The following is a 20,736-nucleotide window of genomic DNA, read 5'->3' on the forward strand; positions in this document are numbered from 1 at the left end:
TGAAGTGCCTGTTTCCACACTGTAGGGAATCTAATCTCATCTCCATGATAACTGTCAGGAAGTAGCTTTTTAAAAAGATGATCAGAACACTTCTTTACATGTAGCCCTTTGTATTATGAATATGCAATTAATAATAGATAGGTTAGTGATTGCTATTAATATGTAGGCATTCAATCAAAAAGGTTCGAGAACGATTGCCTACCTTAAAGGTTAAACACTGGAAGGAGCTCACATTTAGAAGGTAGAAGGAACTATGCAAAATCCATCAGATATTTGGAGAATCACCAAGCGATACAAAATATACACTGCTCCTCAAATGGATTCAAAGAGGAAATTGGTTAATATGTTAAAGCATGTACAGTCATAGCAACAAGGAGCAGGAATAGCAAGGACAGGATTTGCTGCCCATCCATAGTTCCTCCAAATTGTTTGACTATTTCAGAGTGCAGTTAAGTGTCAACCACGTTATTGTGGACCTGGAGTCATATGGAGGTGAGATCAAATAAGAATGGCAGAGCTCCTTTCTTAAAGAACATAAGTGAATGAGTCAAGTTTTTATAACGGTGAATAGTGTAACAGTGATGGTGTAACCATCACTGAGACCAGCTTTGTTTATGATTATATCAATTTGAGCATGTGTTGGATAACTGGCCTCCTCAAGCCTGCTTCACCATTCAATAAGGTCGTGGCTGACTTGACTGCAATGTCGGCTCCACATTCCTACCTACCCCCAAAATTATATTGAACTGAATTCAAATTCCATCAGCTGTTACAGTGGAATTTACGCCTATACTCTACAGCATTGTCCCAGGCCTCCGGATTACTAATCCTGTGACATTAATAGTGCTTCACTGACTACCCCAGCATGTCAATCCCCGTTCTGAGCATACTTCTTGGCTGAGGCGCCACATTTTCTGGAGTACAGAATTACAAAGTTCACCTCTCTGTGAGTGAAGAGGTTCCTCATCTATCGCTGTTGTTACATTTTATTCTGAGATTGATCTCAGGTTCTACAGCCTGATCTCTTAATTCAAATTACAATAACTTGGCTTTTCAAATGCCCTGTCACATTATCCTTGCCAAGAGATTCAATGTTCATGGTTTATGTACAGCAGAAGAAATGTCCATGTTGATTTTTCTTCATTTAAGTGCCGTCACCAATCTTATAGACACTACAAGTGCATTTTGTCATGGGAGAGGTTGAATGAGCAAAATCGGACCTTCATTTCTTCCCCACCCCAGCCTCAAAAAGTTTTGTCTTCATTTCAAATTTTTCACATCCAATGGATAATTCTGTACCTTTCTGGTCGCTTCAAGAAGTGCATCCGACCCAAATTATCCCGCGTGTCTAATCTTAAAAATGAGAATATCTTCTGATATCCTCACTGTCGAACAAATCCATTGTATACTTAACATAGGATTCAGGTCAAGTTTGTTTTTTTCCCCACTGTTTGTTTAACTTCCTGGCCAATGCCCCACGATTTTTCAGGAAACTATTAGTCTCTCTCTCTGTATCAGAACATTCTTCAAAAAACTAATACTTTCTCCAAATCTTGATATAACAACTGGCCAGTTTCGGTGCGAGATGAGTTCCACAGCGCAAACTCATACTTGAACCTTTTAGCCATATAAATCATTTGACAAGCAGATTCTAGGGAGTCAATCTGCAGGATCAAGTGACATCTGAAATGCTGTACATTTACTGCAAACAGTCAAGTTCAGTTTTTCTGGCATCCACAAATCTTTGACAGCATGGCCGTGGGTGTGAATCACCTAGGTCTGGCCAAATCAGTAAAATCCCACTCCTTTTCTCATCTGAACACTGCCCCAGAGCAATATCATGTGAAAGCACTGCACTTTCCACATACATGGTGGCAATGCCTAGGTCTATCTCACCACCCCCTCATTCATTTCTTCCACTGTCTCTACATAACCGGATAGTTTCCATCTATTAAATCTCGTGCAGAACGAAGCCATTATCTTTGGTCCTTGAAAGGAGGTCTGCTTGCTAGCTACCAGTTTTCATTGTACCAGTTGTTATTTTGACCCAGAGTTTAAATTCTGGCCACATAGGCCTGATGTCACAAAGTCTACTTATTTTCACATCCACAACATTTGGCCCCAGGTAAGTCCGTTAGTTTTGAAACCCGACCGCATTGATTAACTCTGAACATGACCATTCTTATGAATATCAAGTTGGCCTCCCAAGTTCTCCTTTTCTTTAACATGGCATCATTTAAAAGTCCGTTGACTCTGTCTTAACACGCACCAAGTTCCATTCACCCATCTTTCTCTGCGCACTCTGATCTACAATGGCTCACAGTTAAGCAGTGCCTTGGTTTTCACATTGCTGTCCTGGCTTTCAAATCCCTCCCTGACCTGGCAACACTCATGCACATCCCCTGATAATGTCCTACTCGTAGCCCCTCTAGGAACATGAGCTCCTTTAATTCCAGCCTCTCAACACAATTTGTGCTGTTCCATCATCGACAGCCTGACATTCAACTTCCTCGGGCCTAAACTTTAGAATTACCTTGCTGAACTTCTGCATCATTGTTTCCTCTTTCAAAACAGTCCTTAAAATCTACAATCATCTACCTTCGGATCTCTTTCAGTACTCAGTATCAATTTTTACTCTATAAAGCTCCTATGACATGCCTTGGGATGTTTTATAAAGTCATGTCACAGAAGCTGTTGTGGCAATTGCTCAGAATATGGTTATATTCTGGGCTGAAATTCTCCATGACACTCATCATTGAAGTATTTTTCTGTTATAAAATGGGTAAATAGTACAGTGACTTCAGGCCAAGGGATGATGTGGTTAAACGCCAAAGTTGCACTCCGTGCTATTGGCATCATGAAGACAGTGTCTCCCTTTCATTTGAAGAAATCTTCTGTATTTTCTCAAATACTTTCTTCATTGTACTTTTGTTGTTGATGGTTTCCAATGAACATAAACCATTACTTGCCTTTTCAATTTCAACCTTCCTTACGTTCTCTTAATTTCTTTTGCTGTACCTGATTTGAAACAAACCATTCCTCTTTTAATTCACTGTCCTCCTCAGTCCTTCATGTAGTTATTTCCCAATCATTAAGAAGACATCCTGTTGCTTTCCTCACTCACTCTAGTCTAAGATGCCTGTCTGCCCTTATCAGATTGCATTTTCAGCAACTTTATAGACAAACGTCCTTTGAGTGGAAGGTTGTAAGGTCATGCCGAACTGATGTCTCAACAACTGCAAAACCAAGCTAATTGTAATCAATGACATCTGACAACAGGCAAGCAAGGAAGCTCACAACAAAACACAGCACGAGATTACAAATTCTGGAATGTGTGGATGTACTTACAACAGAGCGCTTTCTGGAGTCGGCGGATCTGCATTGCTGGCCGATATGCAGAAAAACGCACGCTTGTTTAAATCACCTGCATTCAAAAAAATCTTTAGATACATTTTTCCTAACTGTTAGTACAAACGATTTCAATTGGAACACGTGCTCAACTACTCTGCAATGAATACAGGGGGATAAATATCTGCCGAAGAATACAAGGCGCAGTAAAAGGAAATGATAACTACTAGGTTCAATTTATTTCCACATATTTTCAGGGATGGGAACATCACTGACAGGACCAGCATTTGTTACCCATTCCTCATGTAGGTGGTCAAAAGCTACATGAAATTCTTGTCATAACTGGCAAACAGCATCTGGTGGAACTCACGGAAGTCTCACTGTCAGCTTTATAGTAGGAGGGAAACGATTCAGATAATCACGCTTGGTGTAAAGCCTGCATTCTTGCCGCCTGGTTTTTCAGGGCCACAAAGGGTTTTGAGATCTGAAATTGTATATTTGACTCATGAGCACACATCAAACGCAAGTTGCCATGGATGCTATTCTGACAATTCTACGTTGCATGCAGCAAATATCTGATGAAATGATGTCGAGGAGGCAAGATATTGCCAATACTGGGATATCAGAGCTCAACGCTTAAAGTCCTTCAATGACACATTGCTGAAAGTATGATCACCAGGAACATGAATAACCCCTCTGCCAGAGTTATTTAAAGACACTGTCAGCTACTTGCAGATTAATTACTTACGGATTCATAGAGCATACAAACATAGAACAGTACAGCACAGGACAGGCCCTTCAGCACACAGTGTTGTGCTGAGCTTTTACCCTCAACCTAACGTCGAGTTAACCTCCACCCTTACCTTATACTATCATCCATATGCCTGTCTAATAGCTGCTTAAATGCTCCTAATGAAGCTGACTCCACTCCCCTCTCTGGCAATGCATTCCACGCTCCTGCCACTCTCTGAGTAAAGAACCTACTTCTCACATCTTCTCTATATCTACCTCCACTTACTTTTAAACTATGCCTCCTCATAAGAGCTACCTTCACCCTCGGAAAAAGTCTCTGGCTATCCACTCTCTATCGATATTCATACCAGTCATTGCCAAAATGTATGTGTGTTGATATTTTTTAGACTTCTTTAAAGTTGCCAAGGTCCACATCTAAGTTCTGAAGGACTCTGTGAAAACTTCAAGGCTGCTGCACAAATCATTCACAGACATGGATGCAGCAATAGACATCTGCAAAAAACCATGTAGGTCAATGCTTCATATCCTGGCAAATGTCATCATGCTTTCAAGTTGCAAGTCTGCTTTGCCAGCCACTTTTGGCCATCAAAAAATTAAGGGGTAGCTACTGAGCTAAAGAGCCAAGCAACTAACAACTGGGCTTCTGACTCTTACACACAACATAGAACATAGAAAAGTATAGCACAGTGCAGGCCCTTCGGCCTACGATGTTGTGCCGTGGAATAATCCCAATCCAAAAATAACCTAACCTAACTTACATTCCCCTCAATTCACTGCGTCCATGTGCATGTCCAGCAGTTGCTTAAATGTCACTAATGGCTCTGCTTCCACCACTACCACTGGCAAAGTATTCCATGCACTCACAACTCTCTGGGTGAAGAACCTCCCTCTGACATCTCCTCTATACCTTCCTCCTAACACCTTAAAACTATGCCTCGTGGCAGTCAGTCCTGCCCTGGGGAAAGGTCTCTGCCTATCAACTATATCCATGCCTCTCATTACCTTGTACACCTCGATCAGGTCACCTCTCTTCCTCCTTCTCTCCAGAGAGAAAAGTCTGAGCTCAGTCAACCTCCTCAACCTGGTAAACCTCCTTTGCACCCTCTCCAAAGCCTCCACATCTTTCCTATAATAGGGCAACCGGAACTGGAGACAATATTCCAGTGTGGTCTCACCAGGGTTTTGTAGAGCTGCAGCATAACCTCGCGGCTCTAAAACTCAATCCCCCTGTTAATGAAAGCCAAAACACCATCTGATTTCTTAGCACCCTTATCCACTTGTGTGGCAACTTTGAGGGAGCTCTGCACTTGAACACCAAGATCCCGCTATTCCTAAACACTGCAAAGAATCTGCCTTTCATCCTATATTCAGCATTTAAGTTCGACCTTCCAAAATGCATCACCTCGCATTTATCCAGGTTGAACTCCATCTGCCATTTCTCAGCCCACCTCTGCATACTGTCAATGTCTCGCTGAAGCCTGCAATAACCCGATACAATCAATGGCACCTCCAACCTTTGTGTCAGCAGCAAACATACTAACCCACCCCTCAACCTCCACATCCAAGTCATTTCTAAAAACTACAAAGAGCAGAGGCCCAAGAACAGAACCCTGCGGGTCACCACTCAGCACTGACCTCCAAGCAGAATATTTACCATCTACAACCACTCTCTACATCCTGTCAGCCAACCAATTCTGAATCCAGACAGCCAAGTCACCCTGATTTCCATACCTCCTGACTTCATGAAAGTGCCTGCCGTGGGGAACCTTATCAAATGCTTTGCTGATGTCCATGTACACCACATCCACTGCTCGCCCCTCATCAACCTGTCTCATGACCTCCTCAAAGAACTCAGTCAGATTTGTAGGGCATGACTCGTCCCTCAGAAAGCAATGCTGACTCCCTTTAATCACGCTCTGTGCATGTGCAACAGCACATCCACATGAAATTTGACAGGGCAGGTCCTCGTCTTCCTGAAACAAATTTTCTGCTGTCTGGATAACGCTGGGGAGGCTTCCAGCGCTTGGCAGGGGCAGCAATTGACAGAGTTGCATGATTGGGACTACAGTAGGTGAAAATAAAGGCATCACCTACTCACTAACACTCAGTTGGGTTTCTACCAGGGCCACCCAGCTCCTGGCCTCATTGATGCCCTGGTTCAAACATGGACAAAAGAGGTGAGGGAGTGAGGGCGACAGTCATTGTTCTTGACATCAAGGCCACATTTGACCAAATGTGGCATCCAGGGAACCGAGCAAAACTGGTTTTAACGGGAATTGGGGGAAAGCTCCCTGCTCGTAGGAGTCAGAATGAGCGCAAAGAAGATGGATATGTTTGTCTGGAGTTAGAATCTTGGTGGCACACTGCATGGAAATAAGCCTTTCTGCCCAATACATTTTGCATCCAGAGATTATCTATTAATATATGAGATTCAATGGCAAGCCATTCAGAACTGAAATCAGGAAGCACTTTTATCTTAATACAAACAACAGTCAAGATCTCAAATACTCTCTCGTAAAAGAATGTGGGTGCTGGATCAATAACAATGTGTGTGACTGAAATTATTTTTGATAGCTAAGGGTACGAAAGGATATAGAAGAAAGGGAGGTAAACAGACTGACGACAAAAAATGCCGGAGACCACAGTAGGTCAGGCATCAGCCATGGAGAGAAAGCAAACTAATGTTTTGAGTCGACATGACTTTTCAGCAGGCAAATAGAGTTGAAGTTGAGACTAGCCGTGGTTTAACTGAATGGTTTATGCACATAACAGCAAAACCTGTCTGCTTCTGCACCCATTCAGAATGGTTCCTTCCATTTGATGTACTGTTTTTCCAACCAAACTGAACCACTTCACAATTTTCTGTATTACATTTAATCTACTACATCAACTGGTGCCTCTCCTCACCTTGACCTCAAACTCGCAGCCTCACTACACTCCCAAACCTCTGGGTTGTGCCCTCTCCTGATTTTCAATCTCCAAGTAAGAGCCTCTTTTTCCTTCCCTCCGTGACCTCAAGGTTGCAGTCTCTGCCTCCTCACCTCCTGCTGCTGTTCAACAATAAATAGAACACAGAACATAACAGCACAGTACAGGCCCTTCGGCCCTCGATGTTGTGCCGACCTGCCATACCGATCTCAAGCCCATCTAACCAACACTATTCCATGTACGTCCAAATGCTTATCCAATGACAACTTCAATGTACCTAAAGTTGTCGAATCTACTACCGTTGCAGGCAAAGCGTTCCATTCCCTTCCTGCTCTCTGAGTAAAGAAACTACCTCTGACATCTGTCCTGTATTTTTCACCCCTCAATTTAAAGCTATGCCCCCTCGTGCTCACCGTCACTATCCCAGGAAAAGGCTTTCCCGATCCACCCTATCTAATCCTCTGATTATTTTAGATGTTTCAATTAAGTCACCTCTCAACCTTCTTCTCTCTAATGAAAACAGCCTCAAGTCCCTCAGCCTTTCCTCGTAAGACCTTCGCTCCATACCAGGCAACATCCTAGTAAATCTCCTCTGCACCCTTTCCAAAGCTTCCACATCCTTCTTATAATGCGGTGACCAGAACTGGACGCAATACTCCAAATGCGGCTGCAGCAGAGCTTTTACAGCTACACCATAACCTCTTGGTTCCAGAACTCGATCCCTCTATTAATAAAAGCTAAAACACTGTATGCCTTCTTAACAGCCCTCTCAACCTGGTTGGCAACTTGCAAGGATCTGTGTACATGGTACAATTTTATTTCATTTCATTCATCTAATATTTGATGTTATAGCAGCACCAAGTAGATCTTAAGACTAAAAATGGTAGGAGATCCCAGACCCGTGTTATGCTGCTCTTGCTCAATGTGGGAGCTCAGGGACGTGTCTGATGTCCGTGACTCCTTCACGGGCAGGAAGCGTGTCCAGCTGCAGCTCTCGTTAGACCGCATGATGGCTCTGGAGCTGTGGATAGACTCACTTTGGAGCATCCGCAATAGTACATTCAGCAAATTGGTCATATCGCTAATGAGGATAGCTGAGGGAGAAAGGGAATGGGTGACCAAAAGGCAGAAAAAAAAGCAGGAAGGCAGTGGTGTCCCCTGTGGTCATATCCCTCCAAAACAGGAAGGGCAAGAAAAAGAGTGGAAGGGCTATAGCCACAGGGATTCTATTGTAAGGGGAGGAGATAGGCGGTTCTATGGTCAAAAACATGCTATGTTGCCTCCCAGGTCCACCGGTCAGAGATGTGTCAGATTGACTGTAGGACATTCCGAAGGGGGAGGGTGAACAACCAGCTGTCATGGTGCATATAGGCATCAATGATATGGGTTAAAAAAACACACAATGAGGTGCTACATGCAGAATTTAGGGAGTTCGGAGCCAAGTTAAAAAGTAGGACCTCAGAGGTAGTAATCTCAGGATTGCTACCAGTGCCACATGCTTGTCAGAGTAGAAATGAAGAAATAGGCAGGATAAATGAGTGGCTTGAGAGATGGTGCAGGAGGGAGGGGTTCAGATTTTTGGGACATTGGGACCGGTTCTGGGGGAGGTGGGACTATTACAAATTGGACCGTCTACACCTGGAGCCAATGTCCTCGGGGCTGCTTTTGCTAATGCTGTTGGGGAGGATTTAAACTAGTGTGTCAGGGGGATGGGAGCCAAATGCACAGGTTAGTGGGCAGTAACAAGATAATAACTACAGCCTGTAAGGAACTAGATAATGAAGTCAGTGTGACTAAGAGGAAGAATAGACACAGAGCAGATGATGAATGCAGACGGACAGGTGATCTGAGGTGCATTTGTTTCAATGCAACAAGTGTGTAGTGAGCTATCAACGCAAGGTAGCTCAACTGTGGGGTCCTTACAAAAGTTATCTCAAAACTGAACAAGTTGAACTGCTGGGACAGGACAGATTTAGCAATTATCATGTGTGGTACAGCACAATTTTTGACAAAACAAATCTGAATTCTCAGATAAAGATGCATGAAAACTGATGCTATCATAAATCATGAACTATATTCAGAATTTTCATAAAGCTCAATGATAAACTGTATTCATCAAGAACGACTGTAATATTTATATTTTATTATCTACAATCTGATTTAAGTATTTCACAAACAATGAAAGTGCATATTTTTACACATTTTTCATTTCAGTGGTTCAGCCAATTATTTTCTAACCACCATCTTTATCAGGCCAGAAAGCCATAACTGGTGGAGTGCCACAGGATCAGTCCTAGAACTACAATTATTTACTATCTACATTCATAACTTAGAGGAAGGGACAAGGCATAAATCCATCCAAATTTGCTGATGCTACAAAAATAGAGTAAGGGAATGTTGTCATGAGGACATAAAGAATCTGCAAGGGGATAGACAGGTCGAGCAAGTCAGAAAAAAGTTGGCAGATCGAGTTTAATGTCGGAAAGTACACTTTGGTAGGAAGAATCAAAAGATAGACTCTTACTTAAATAGAGGAGGACTCTTAAAAAAATGCACGGTAGGGGACTTGGATGCTCTAGTCCATGAAACACATACTAGCATGCAGGTGACTGATTGCTTTTTTGCTGTCACATGTACTGAAATACTGTGAAAAGTGTTGATTTGCATGCTGTATAGGCAAATCACACCGTACAACGTGCAGAATAGTGTTACAGCCACAGAGAAGATGCTGAGAGAGAGACAGAAAGATCAGAATTAACATTTGAGAGGTCCGTTCAAAAGTCACAACAGGTAAGAGGCTGTTCTTAAATCTATTTGTACGCTTATTCAACCTGATATCCATTGCTGCAGACAGAAGCTTCCTGAAATCAATGACCAGCTCCTTCATTTTGCTTATGTTGATGGACAGATTGTTATTTTTCCATCATGCCAGCAAGCACTCAATTTCTTTTCCTGTAATCTGACTTAATGTTGTTTGAGGTCCGACCTACAATGGAAGCGTCATCAGCACAATTGTGAATGCAGTTGGGGGCAACAAGTCATGACTGCATAAAGAGTCTAGAGTAGGGGCCTGAGTACGCAGCTTTGCTGGGCACCGGTGTTGAGGCTTACGGTGGAGGAAGTGTTGTCACCTATCCTTACTGTTTGCAGTCTCTGGGTGAGGAAGTCAAGAATCCTGTTACAGAGAGGGATGCTGAGGCCTAGGTCTCCGAGTTCAGAGGAGATTGTTTGGAATTAGTGTGGAGGGTGGAGCTCCGATCAATAAGCCTGATGTAGGTATCCTTGTTATCCAGACATTCCAGGGATGACTGTCAGGCCAGGGAGACGGTATCAACTGGAGACCTGTTGCAGTGGTAGGTGAATTGCAAAGGATCAAAGCACTTTTGTAGGTTGGAGTTGAGGTGAGCCATGACGATGGTAATTCAAGTAATTAAGAAGGCAAATGGAATTTTGGCCTTTATTGGAAGGAGGTTTTAGTTCAAAAATGGGGAAGCTTTTTTGCAACTGATCAGGCTATTGAGGAGGTCACACTTGGAGAAATACAAGAAAGGATACACAGCCATGGGAAGCAGTTCCAAAGAGACTCACTGGGCTGATTCATCGGATCATGATTTATCAAGAATGGTTACACAGAAGGTCTTTATTCATTCAAGTTTAGAAGAATGAGGGGTGATCTTACTGAAACACAAAATTTTGAGGGGGCTTGACAGGCTAGATGTGAAGACAATGTTTCCATTAGTGTGGAAATCTCAAACTCAGCAACATAGTTACAGAAGAAGGGAACATTTATTGAAACCGGAGATGCAAAGGAATTTCTTCTCTCAGCAGGTAGTGATTGTTTAGAATACAAGAGAATTGTGAAAGGTAGATCACTGAAAGTATTTAAAGAAGGTGGTCGATAAGATTTTTGAAATAGAGAAGTTGAGCGCTCTGAGAAGTTGGGATGGAAGAGGAGTTGAGTCCTGGGCAGGTCAGCCATGTTCTTATCGGACGGTGAGGCAGGGTCGAGAGGAAGAACATCCAGATCCTGGTGCTATTTCTTATGTTTTTGTCTGCTTTCTAGAACCGATAAGGAGTTTTACTGTGCTCCATGGCCAAGCGAGTTACTGCCACAGAACGAGACTGAAATAATTTGCTCAGTAAAACATTTCATGAGACTTTTGGGATAAAGGAAATTTTCATGTACTACTTTGCTGACATCAATGAAAATCTGCTCAATTGGAAGAAATACATGCAGTTCATACAATTTTGTGTCATTCTTCCCTTCAATGCATCAAGTATATCTTTGTTGTAATTCATTCAAGTTTGTCTTCCTCAGGGACTTAAAATATATGAAACAATACATAATACTGAAGTGTACCGCAGTTATCACAATGGTCCAATTCCAAATTCTTTTAGATGGATTGGGAAAAATATCTACTACCTGCAGCTTCATCATGAATATATTCAAATTGTTCCAGTCCTGAACCATTTCAGACTGTGGTTTGGATGCTCACATCTCTCACTATTTGGATTTTGTTTTGCGACTCCATTCTAAAGTGCAGACTACAGACCAGAACATTGTATTTTTGAAAAAGAAATATTATAAAATTGAATAACTTCATAAACCATGATAATAAAATATTAATTGCTTGCTTCAATTGAAAGGGTTCTTTATCTTGCTCATATGTTTGAAGCCAAATTATTTGTACACGCTTTCATTTGTACATTCTACAAGAGATTGGCTGGCTTTGAAAATGTTTTCATTGTTACCTGTATGAATTTCCACCTCATATTTAGGTCATCAAGTTGGTGAGAAATCTTTGGAGATAAAGAGACATAAGTGGAGATAACTGACTGGCCAGATCATTTAATATTTTGACTTCTTGTTTGACTGGGGCAATTTCTTCTTTAAAAGCCTCATGGAGAGGAAGTATACAAAATCTGAGAAACATCCTGAAATTAATGATGAAATGTTAATAAGAAATTAAGTTAAAACTAAAATCCTAATATTAAATAGAAAATACAAAAGCATCTGCTGGAAATGACATTTAATTAATAAAGATCTCGAGTTAAAAGTAACAGTGACGATGAAACTATCATAGATTCTTGTAACAGAAAACTGAATTCACTAATGTATTCTTTAGGGAAGGGAATCTGCTTTCCTTCGCAATTCTGGTATATGACTTCAAATTCACAGGAATATGGCTGACTCTCTACTGACTTCCAAAATGGCCCACCAAGCCATTCCTGGACGGGAAACAAATGTTAGCCTTGCCAGCAGTGCCCTCATCCTGTGAAAGAATGCTTTAAAAAAAGTGGATTTAATAAATGTAGAAGTAACAAAACAGGACAAATCAACTCAACAAGGCTTTGAAGGATAATTCTACTTAGTCCTGTTCTTCTTTCTTACGTTATGCTATCTGTATGCAGAACTGTATGTGAAATTACAATTTGACACCTGCCTGATGCACAGCATATATAAAGACATCCTGAGGCATCCCAAAACTCATTCTGTTAAGCAGTTCCAATTCAAGCCATTAGGAAAACAACCTCTGAATGTCGGGTATGGGTTGCCTGAACAAGCATAAACTCTTCCCTTTTTATACATACCACCAAGCAAATAGCAGACAATTAGGTTTAATGTGAAAAGGGTTTTAGGTTTTGGTGGGCAAATCAGGGCAGAACTTATACACTTAAAGGTAAGGTCCTCAGCAGTGTCGCCAAACAAACTTGGGGTGCAGTTTCAGAGTTCCTTCAAAGTGGAGTTGCAGGTAGTGAAGTAGGTGTTTAATATGCTTGCTTTTGTTGGTCACAGCACTCAATATAGAAGTTGGGAAGTCACGTTGCAGCTACAAAGGACATTGGTTAGGCCATTTTTGGAATACTGCATTCGATTCAGGCTTCCTTGCTATAGGAAAGTTGTCATGAAACTTGAAAGGGTTCAGAAAAGATTTACAAGAACATTGCCAGGGTTGGAGGGTTTGACTGGAGGGAGAGGCTACTTTCCCTGAAGTACCTGCTTCAAAATCTTCCCACCCGCAGCCTCATCTTATTTCCTGCCCGACTGATCCAAACTGATCACAAGGTAACAATGCGTAACCTTTGAATGGCACTTCTCACAAGACATTCGAAAGAAGTCGCTCAGCCACATAATTTCGTTTTCTGGCAATAGGAGTTTTAAATGCAATAAATTACAAAGAATTAACGAAAAGAAAAGCATGCTGCCGTTCGACTCTTCAGAAATATGACAAATCCCAAATTTCCAGTTAAATCTTGTTAAAAATGGAGTGATGAAAATCACCTGCACACAACAGGGTGGCCTGTTCTTGAATCCATAGTATTTATGTGGCTGATCTTGTTCAGTTTCTGGTCAATACCAACACCCGTGATGTTGATGGTGGGGGAGTCAGCGATGGTAGCAGCATTAAATGTCAAGAGATGATGGCTAAAATCTCCCTTGTTGGAGATGACCATTGCTTGGCACTTGTGTGGTGCAAATGTTACCTCGCACTGTAACAGCCTAAGCCTGGATAATATATTGGTCTTGCTGCATTTGAACATGGACTGCTTTATTATCGAGGGAGTTGGAAATGGTACTGAACATTGTGCAGTCATCAGCAAACATCCCCACTTCTGACTTTATAGAAGGATGCTGAAGCAGCATAGATGTTTGGGCACTGGACACTGCCCTGAGGAACTCCTACAGAGTTGTCCTGGAGGTGAGACGACTATGTCTAACAACACAAACCTTTTCTTTTGTGCTTGGTATGACTCCAACTAATAGAGGCCTTTTCCCTGCCTTACCAGAATCTAAATCCACCTTAAAATATTCAATGACCCCAACTCTATCATCTTAGGAGGCAGCTACTTCCAATGTCATACAACTATCAGAGAAAAAAATGCTCTGCTCATCTGTCCTTAAGTGGCAACGTCAAATTTTGCATAAGTGTCCCTAGTTCTGCGCTCGCCAAAGTATAGGAAAATTCCTTCTACATATTCCTTGTGAAGACCATTCAGAATCAAATATACTTCAAGGAAATCACCTCCTTCCTCTTCTCAACTTCAGCAAAAACAAGCCCAGTCCTTCTAAGATCACCAAGTGTGGAGCTGGATGAACACAGCAGGCCAAGCAGCATCTCAGGAGCACAAAAGCTGATGTTTCGGGCCTAGACTCTTCATCAGAGAGGGGGATGGGGAGAGGGAACTGGAATAAATAGGGAGAGAGGGGGAGGCCGACCGAAGATGGAGAGAAGAGACGATAGGTAGAGAGGAGGTCCTTCTCATCCTTCCCAGTCCTTCTGATCTTACTTCATAAGACAACCCATTAATTGCAAGTATTGTTCTCGTAAACCTAAATCTGAACTGCCTCCTTAAATGAGGCAACTTATATTATATGCCATAATTGAGGTATGGCTTCAATGCTATGTATAACTGTGGCACAAAATCCTTACTTGTATGTTTATTTCCTCTTGTAATAACATATAGCATCCATTAGCATCCTAAATCATTTGCACTTCATCAGAAAGCCTGGTACAAACACCAGATAACATGACAGTCCGAACAGGATGCATTTTCCAATGCTTTCAATATATAGTCATGTGTGTCTCAGTGAATAAAAATCCTCCTCGCTTTACCCCAATCAAATCTCATAATAAAGGGAGTATGTCTGAAACTAGTCTCATCCTAAGGAAAACAGACTTGCTCCAGGAAAGCTGCTAAAATATATCAAGGAAAATATATATGAAATGATTCTAGAAATTTCTGCAATACAAAGATCAAAGGAAACAATAGTTTGATGAACACACTGTTAAGTGTTGCACTTGCACATCACATTTTGGAAAACAAACAACACTGATTTTCTACTTTTTTAAAATAAGAATGTTGAAAGTCTTCATTATGCAGCACTGCAGTGAACTGAAAAGGCACAGACTTTTAACCTGCAAAGAAAGTATGTGCAGAAGTTAAAACAAACAAAAAAAAAGCCACTTCTGTACTAAAAGGACAATATTATATTACAAAAAGGCAGGGAAGTTGGAGAATGCAGCATCATGCTACCTGCAGAGATCAAGTTTTGTCTGTGTCATAAAAACAAAAGAACTGTGGGCACTGTAAATCAGGAACAAAAACAGAAGTTGCTGGGAAAGCTCAGCAGGTCTGGCAGCATCAGTGAAGAGTGAGTTCTGAGGAAGGGTCAAAGGACTCGAAACGTTATCTCTGACATGGTCTACGTCATAGTGAGTTATGTCTATTGCTTCAGCAAAATCCAACCAACTTTGAATGAAAATCAATGCTTCAGAAATATCCAAAACATCCGCTGTACCCGTTGTGGCTTCCTCTACATTGGGGAAACGATGCGGAGGCTTGGGGACCGCTTTACAGAACACCTACGCTCAGTTTGCAATAAACAACTGCACCTCCCAATATTGAACCATTTCAACTCCTCCTCCCAATCCTTAGAGGACATGCCCATCCTGGGCCTCCTGCAGTGCCATAATGATGCCACCCGAAGGTTGCAGGAACAGCAACTCATAGTCCGCTTGGGAAACTTGCAGCCCAATGGTATCAATGTGGATTTCACAAGCTTCAAAATCTCCGGTCCTCCCATTGCATCCCAAAATCAGCCCAGCTCGTCCCCGCCTCCCTAACCTATTCTTCCTCTCACCTATTCCCCTCTCCCACCTCATGCTGCACCCCCATTTCCTACCTACTAACCTCATCCCACCCCCTTGACCTGTCCGGCCTCCCCAGACTGACCTATCCCCTCCCTACCTCCCCACCCATGCTCTCCTCTCCACCTATCTTCTCCTCCATCCATCTTCGATCCGCCTCCCCCTCTCTCCCTACTTATTTCAGAACCGTCTCTCCCTCCCCCTTTGCTGATGAAGGGTCGAGGTCCGAAATGTCAGCTTTTGTGCTCGTGAGATGCTGCTTGGCCTGCTGTGTTCATCCAGCTCCACACGTTGTTATCTCGCATTCTCCAGCATCTACAGTTACCATTATCTCTCCAAAATAAAAGCTGATGTCTTTCAAAACCCAATATCAGATTTTGCAGGCAGTCCTTACCCTGAAAAAATACCAAATATGTATAAAGAAAAAAACTGGAGGTGAAACCATTCAAAAAACTTTCATGGGCACAACAAATGTTCAAACTGTATAAGCAGGTTAAGCACCTGTATATAAGGAAACTGGACTCAAACTTTATACAGACACTTACAACCAACGAATGCGAGAAACCAATATCCATTTCTTGCTGGATTACCAATTTTGCTGCTGGGAAAATAGGTCTAGTCTTAGCAATGTAAATTCAAACAAGATAGCACCCTCTCAGAACTCAACACTCACAGTCGTAGAGTTCTGTTTTCACAGGTTGGAGTATAATAGCATCAAGTGCAATACACCAAATCTTCTTTTGTACCTTTTCCTTCCATAAAACTGCTTTTAGTAAATGCGCACAGAATTCATTTTATAAACACATTTAAAAGTTTCTAAGTTCCAGACGCCAGTTCCAACACTTTGTCTTGCATCTTCTTCATCATCACAACAGAACAAAATAAAGACTCACTCTTTCAAAGTCACGTTTTCAATTTTTAGTGACAAGGTGAAGTGCGAGAACTGCTCACTTGATGTTAAAATCTCTTAACTATGTACCTATATATTTCAATCCTGTGAAATATGTGGCATGAGTTTGAGAAAAGGATTAATTTTGTTGCTCTGGGAGAGAGCTGGTACAGATAAAATAGGTTGAATGGCCTCCTCCCATGCTAAAAATGTCCATAACTGTTCTTGGCGCTGCTAAATTAAAGTGGGCATCCTTTCATTATGACTGAGAGACGCAGCATGTTACGAAAGATGGCATAATGGAGAAATCCTTTGTTATTAATGAATTTGTCGACACTAGGCATCCTTCCGAAGTCAAATGTTCGACCTATGCCTGTTGCACTGACTTGGTTCCAAACACTTATAATGTGGAGGTGCTGGTGTTGGACTAGGATGGACAAAGTCAGAAGTCACATGGCATCAGGTTATAATCTGACAGGTTTATTTGAAATCACACAAGCTTTTGGAATGCAGTCCCTTCATCACGTGCGGTCAGAGAGGAAAACACACAGACACACAATTTATAAGCAGACAGATCAAAAGATCATACAACTGGTGAGAGTGGAGTGTCAGATAATAAGTCTTCATCCAGGATGTTTGTTTATTTGCAGATATTTTGTTGAAAAAGCACACAACTTGTAGTTACAGTCAGTCAGTGTGGCATCTTGTAAATTCCTGGTTTTGAAATAAAGGTTAAAACTCTGAGACAGATTCTGAACACAAGCCTCTCAACTACAAGTCAGAGTCTGACCTGAGATGTCACCTTTTGTACATGCCTGTTGCGCTGCCAGATTATCATGACAGCACAGCACTGATATTGACTGTATAAACACTCTCCTTGCCTATAACACTCTTGGACGCCTGCATAGAGTTATTATCTGACACTCCACTCAGGCCAATTCTATGATCTTTTGATCTCTCTGCTTATAAGCTGTGTGTCTGTGTGGTCATCTCACTAACTGCACCTGATGGAGGGGCGCACTCCAAAAGCTTGTGAGATTTCAAATGAACCTGTTGGATGACAAGCTGGTGTCATGTGACTTCTGACTTCAAACAGTTATAGAATGTGTTTTCAATCCTACCATGACTTGATAATTAGCCAGCTTCTTAAAATTTATAAAATGAGAAGTATGTCGAACCTTGAGCCTTTAAAAAAGGAAATATTACAACCATAGTACAGTCAGACAGTAAAGACAGAAGGAATGATTTAATCGAATGTGTCTGACACCACACAATTAATCTCCCTGATGGAAGAAAGGTTGGCTGTGTTCTCTTTCTTCAGGAACATCCAGCTAATACCACCTTACTACTGCTTGTTTTATTCATCTGGTGTTCCATCTAATTCCTTTCAGTCTTGGTCAAACCTTCATGTAATTTATTTAAATTTTCAAGAAAATAAATTTAACTTTCTATTCCACAATTTTAACATTTCCTTTTAACGTTTGAATGGTTCACTTAGTACACTGCACAGGTTTTGGAAATAATTGGAGAACATGATGGAAAAATCAAGATATATTGACAAGTAAACAAATGGCTAACTTCTGCGTTCTCGTCAGTCATGCTCTTTGAACAGAACATAAAGTTGCGGAACTATGTAGAGACAACAATTTAAAACTGGGAAGACCACTGCTTGTGGTCCCCACACCAATCTCTATTCACTACCTACTGACTGCATTACTCCCCCTTGGCAACAATGTAATGTTACGCTTGTCTCAGCACAACCTTGGCATCTTGTTTATCCCATGATGAACGTCCGACCACACATTCATGCAATCCCTAAAGCTGTCTCTTGTCTTGCCTCATTAGCAGTGAAACCTTCAACTAGAACTACTTCACTTCCGGACGTGACAAGTCCAATGCATTCCCTGCTAGAGTTCCACATTTGCCCATTGAACACTTGAGGTCGTCTAAAACTCCACTGCCCGAGTCTCATCTTGAACCAAATCCTATTCTCTGTACTTGCTACCTAACTGATAGTATTAACAGTAATTTTATTAAATTCTCATTTTTGTTTCCAAATTGTTCCTTGGCTCTGCCTATCGCTATTTTGGTAATCTCCACCAGTCCAACCATACTTCAGGATATCTGCACTCATCTAATTAAGCCCTCTTGCCCACTCTTGATTTTAAATGGCCCACTACTGGTTGCCAAACATTTAATTGTGTAGGCTTCAAACCCAAGAAGAGACTTCCTCCACCTCTTAGCCTCTGTACCTTTCCTCTTTTCAGGCACTTTTTAAAAGAATCCTCTTTGATCAAGCTCTTGATCATCAGAACTAACAACTTAATAAGGCTCAGTGGTATTCTGGGATCATTAATACTCATTCCGGATGCCTTCAAAAGTTCCCATCCATTAAAGAGATTAGAAAGTGGTTGAAGTCAGTGCACAGCAGAGGGGGACGAATTGGGGAGTTATTTCAAAGAGCTATGAAATGCCAGGAGACCTCCTTCCACACGCCAACTCTGATTCTACAAAAAGAAAAAATGATTTTCAGACTTGGGAAGATTCTTCAAAAATTTCACAAGTAACCAGCTTTTGGGCAGAGTAGAGTTGCTGAGATGATAGACCAGGATTTAAGGGTACCAGTAGTGATAATATGCTGAACACAATCAAATTTTGAGGTTGTAGAATGATGTGGTCTTCAGCATTTTTGAAACTTTGACCATTTTCCTTCCTCTTCACAGAACAAGTCAAATAGCGGCAGCACAATGTTGCATGGCCGCTCAAGCCTGCTCCACCGTTGATGATGATTGTGGCTGTTCTTCCACATCAATTAAAAACATTTGCTCATATCTCATCCGCTTTTCAAAACATTGATCTATTCACGTGTAATATCTCTCTCGCTAAATTCATGAGAATTCATTCCAATCACTGAACTCCTCACGCTGACCCACCTGAGATCAAAAAATTCAGCTGAGATCAGGAACTGATCTCGCCTGTATGGCTGAGCTGGTTTTTAAAAGTTTGCCAGTGAGAAACATTCATTAAAAAAAATACAATTGCATGGATTGCTCTCCAATCCTAAACTCTATTCAAATTCAGTTGGCTGAACGGTTGGTTTGTGATGCAGAGTGATCCCCTCCAACAGAGGGCTCAATTGCCACACCAGTGAGCTTACCACAAAGGATCTTCGCCTCAACCCCTCTACTTGCCTGAGGCATGGTGATCTTCAGGTTAAATCATAACCAGTTGTCTCTCTCTAAGGAGTGGCCAAATGGCGTGGTAAGGCTTTTCCTTTAATCCTGATAACATGGCAACAAGTAGATAACTCAGCTGATGTCACTGACTAATAGAATCCTCAATTATACTCATATTAACGATGTGATATCATCAGAAGGCATGCTCAACGAAGTTTTAATTTGCAAATTAAGTTAACAACCATTCAATCAATATTACTGAAGTACTCCTATTACTGATCATCTCGATACAACATTGTGGTTACATGTTCATAAGTGAAGTGTAATGTAATTGCAGTTACTGTGGTTTTATCAATGTGATTCTGCAATGAGTCAATAAACAGGTCACCCACAGGTTGCCAATCAGTGTGGATCCCCTCAGCTGTTATCACATGAGCCTCAAGGTCATCCAGAGCTTTCTGCAGTTCTTGAAGTTTCTCCAACGCCTTTTCCACCTGTTTCTGCCAGTTGCTCGCATGGGTTTTCAATTGCTCCCAAGTTTCCTTCACTTCTATTGACTGTTTGCGGACAGCTTTAGCTCTCTCTTCTGGGGTAGGTTCTGGAAATATGAAGTGCAAATAATTTATCAACTATTCATGTCTTTGATCAATGGAACTTAAGTTTTCTTTCTAAATCCCTTTCCTTGAAAAGGTCTCTCTGGACTTTCTCCTGAAATTGGGATATACAGTATAAGACTAAAGATTTTATGACAGGCACATCAATGATAAATTCTCTAATTAGCTGGCAGGTCGCGGAGCCATTCACGGGGAATCACAGAGAACCAATACAAAGCCGAATAAAATTCCGCAGATATTTCAAATTTATGACTACCAAGGAAACTTTAAAAAAGGAAAAGGATTAGAGTGACTAAGTGGGTAAAATTCTCAACAAAAGATATGAAAAATCCTTTCAGGATATCTTTCATAGCTATGAACCAAACATCCAACATAAA

The 20,736-nt window shown here is 41.5% G+C and overlaps 1 protein-coding gene across 2 annotated transcripts in view; it reads right to left on the bottom strand.

The window, feature by feature from the left end:
- Window positions 1-19,455: 19,455 nt before the first annotated feature.
- Window positions 19,456-20,736, bottom strand: part of LOC132209066 (utrophin-like) — a 45,673-nt gene continuing 44,392 nt past the window's right edge. For both annotated transcript variants that reach the window (XR_009445168.1, XM_059644275.1), the window contains exon 2: window positions 19,456-20,343. Coding sequence is in view for 1 of the 2 variants with exons in the window: in XM_059644275.1 (XP_059500258.1) it covers window positions 20,018-20,343 (326 nt within the window). In the remaining variant the exon portion in view is untranslated. The remainder of the gene's footprint in view (window positions 20,344-20,736) is intronic.

This window comes from Stegostoma tigrinum, unplaced genomic scaffold (assembly GCF_030684315.1).
Source record: "Stegostoma tigrinum isolate sSteTig4 unplaced genomic scaffold, sSteTig4.hap1 scaffold_64, whole genome shotgun sequence".
NCBI lineage: Eukaryota > Metazoa > Chordata > Chondrichthyes > Orectolobiformes > Stegostomatidae > Stegostoma > Stegostoma tigrinum.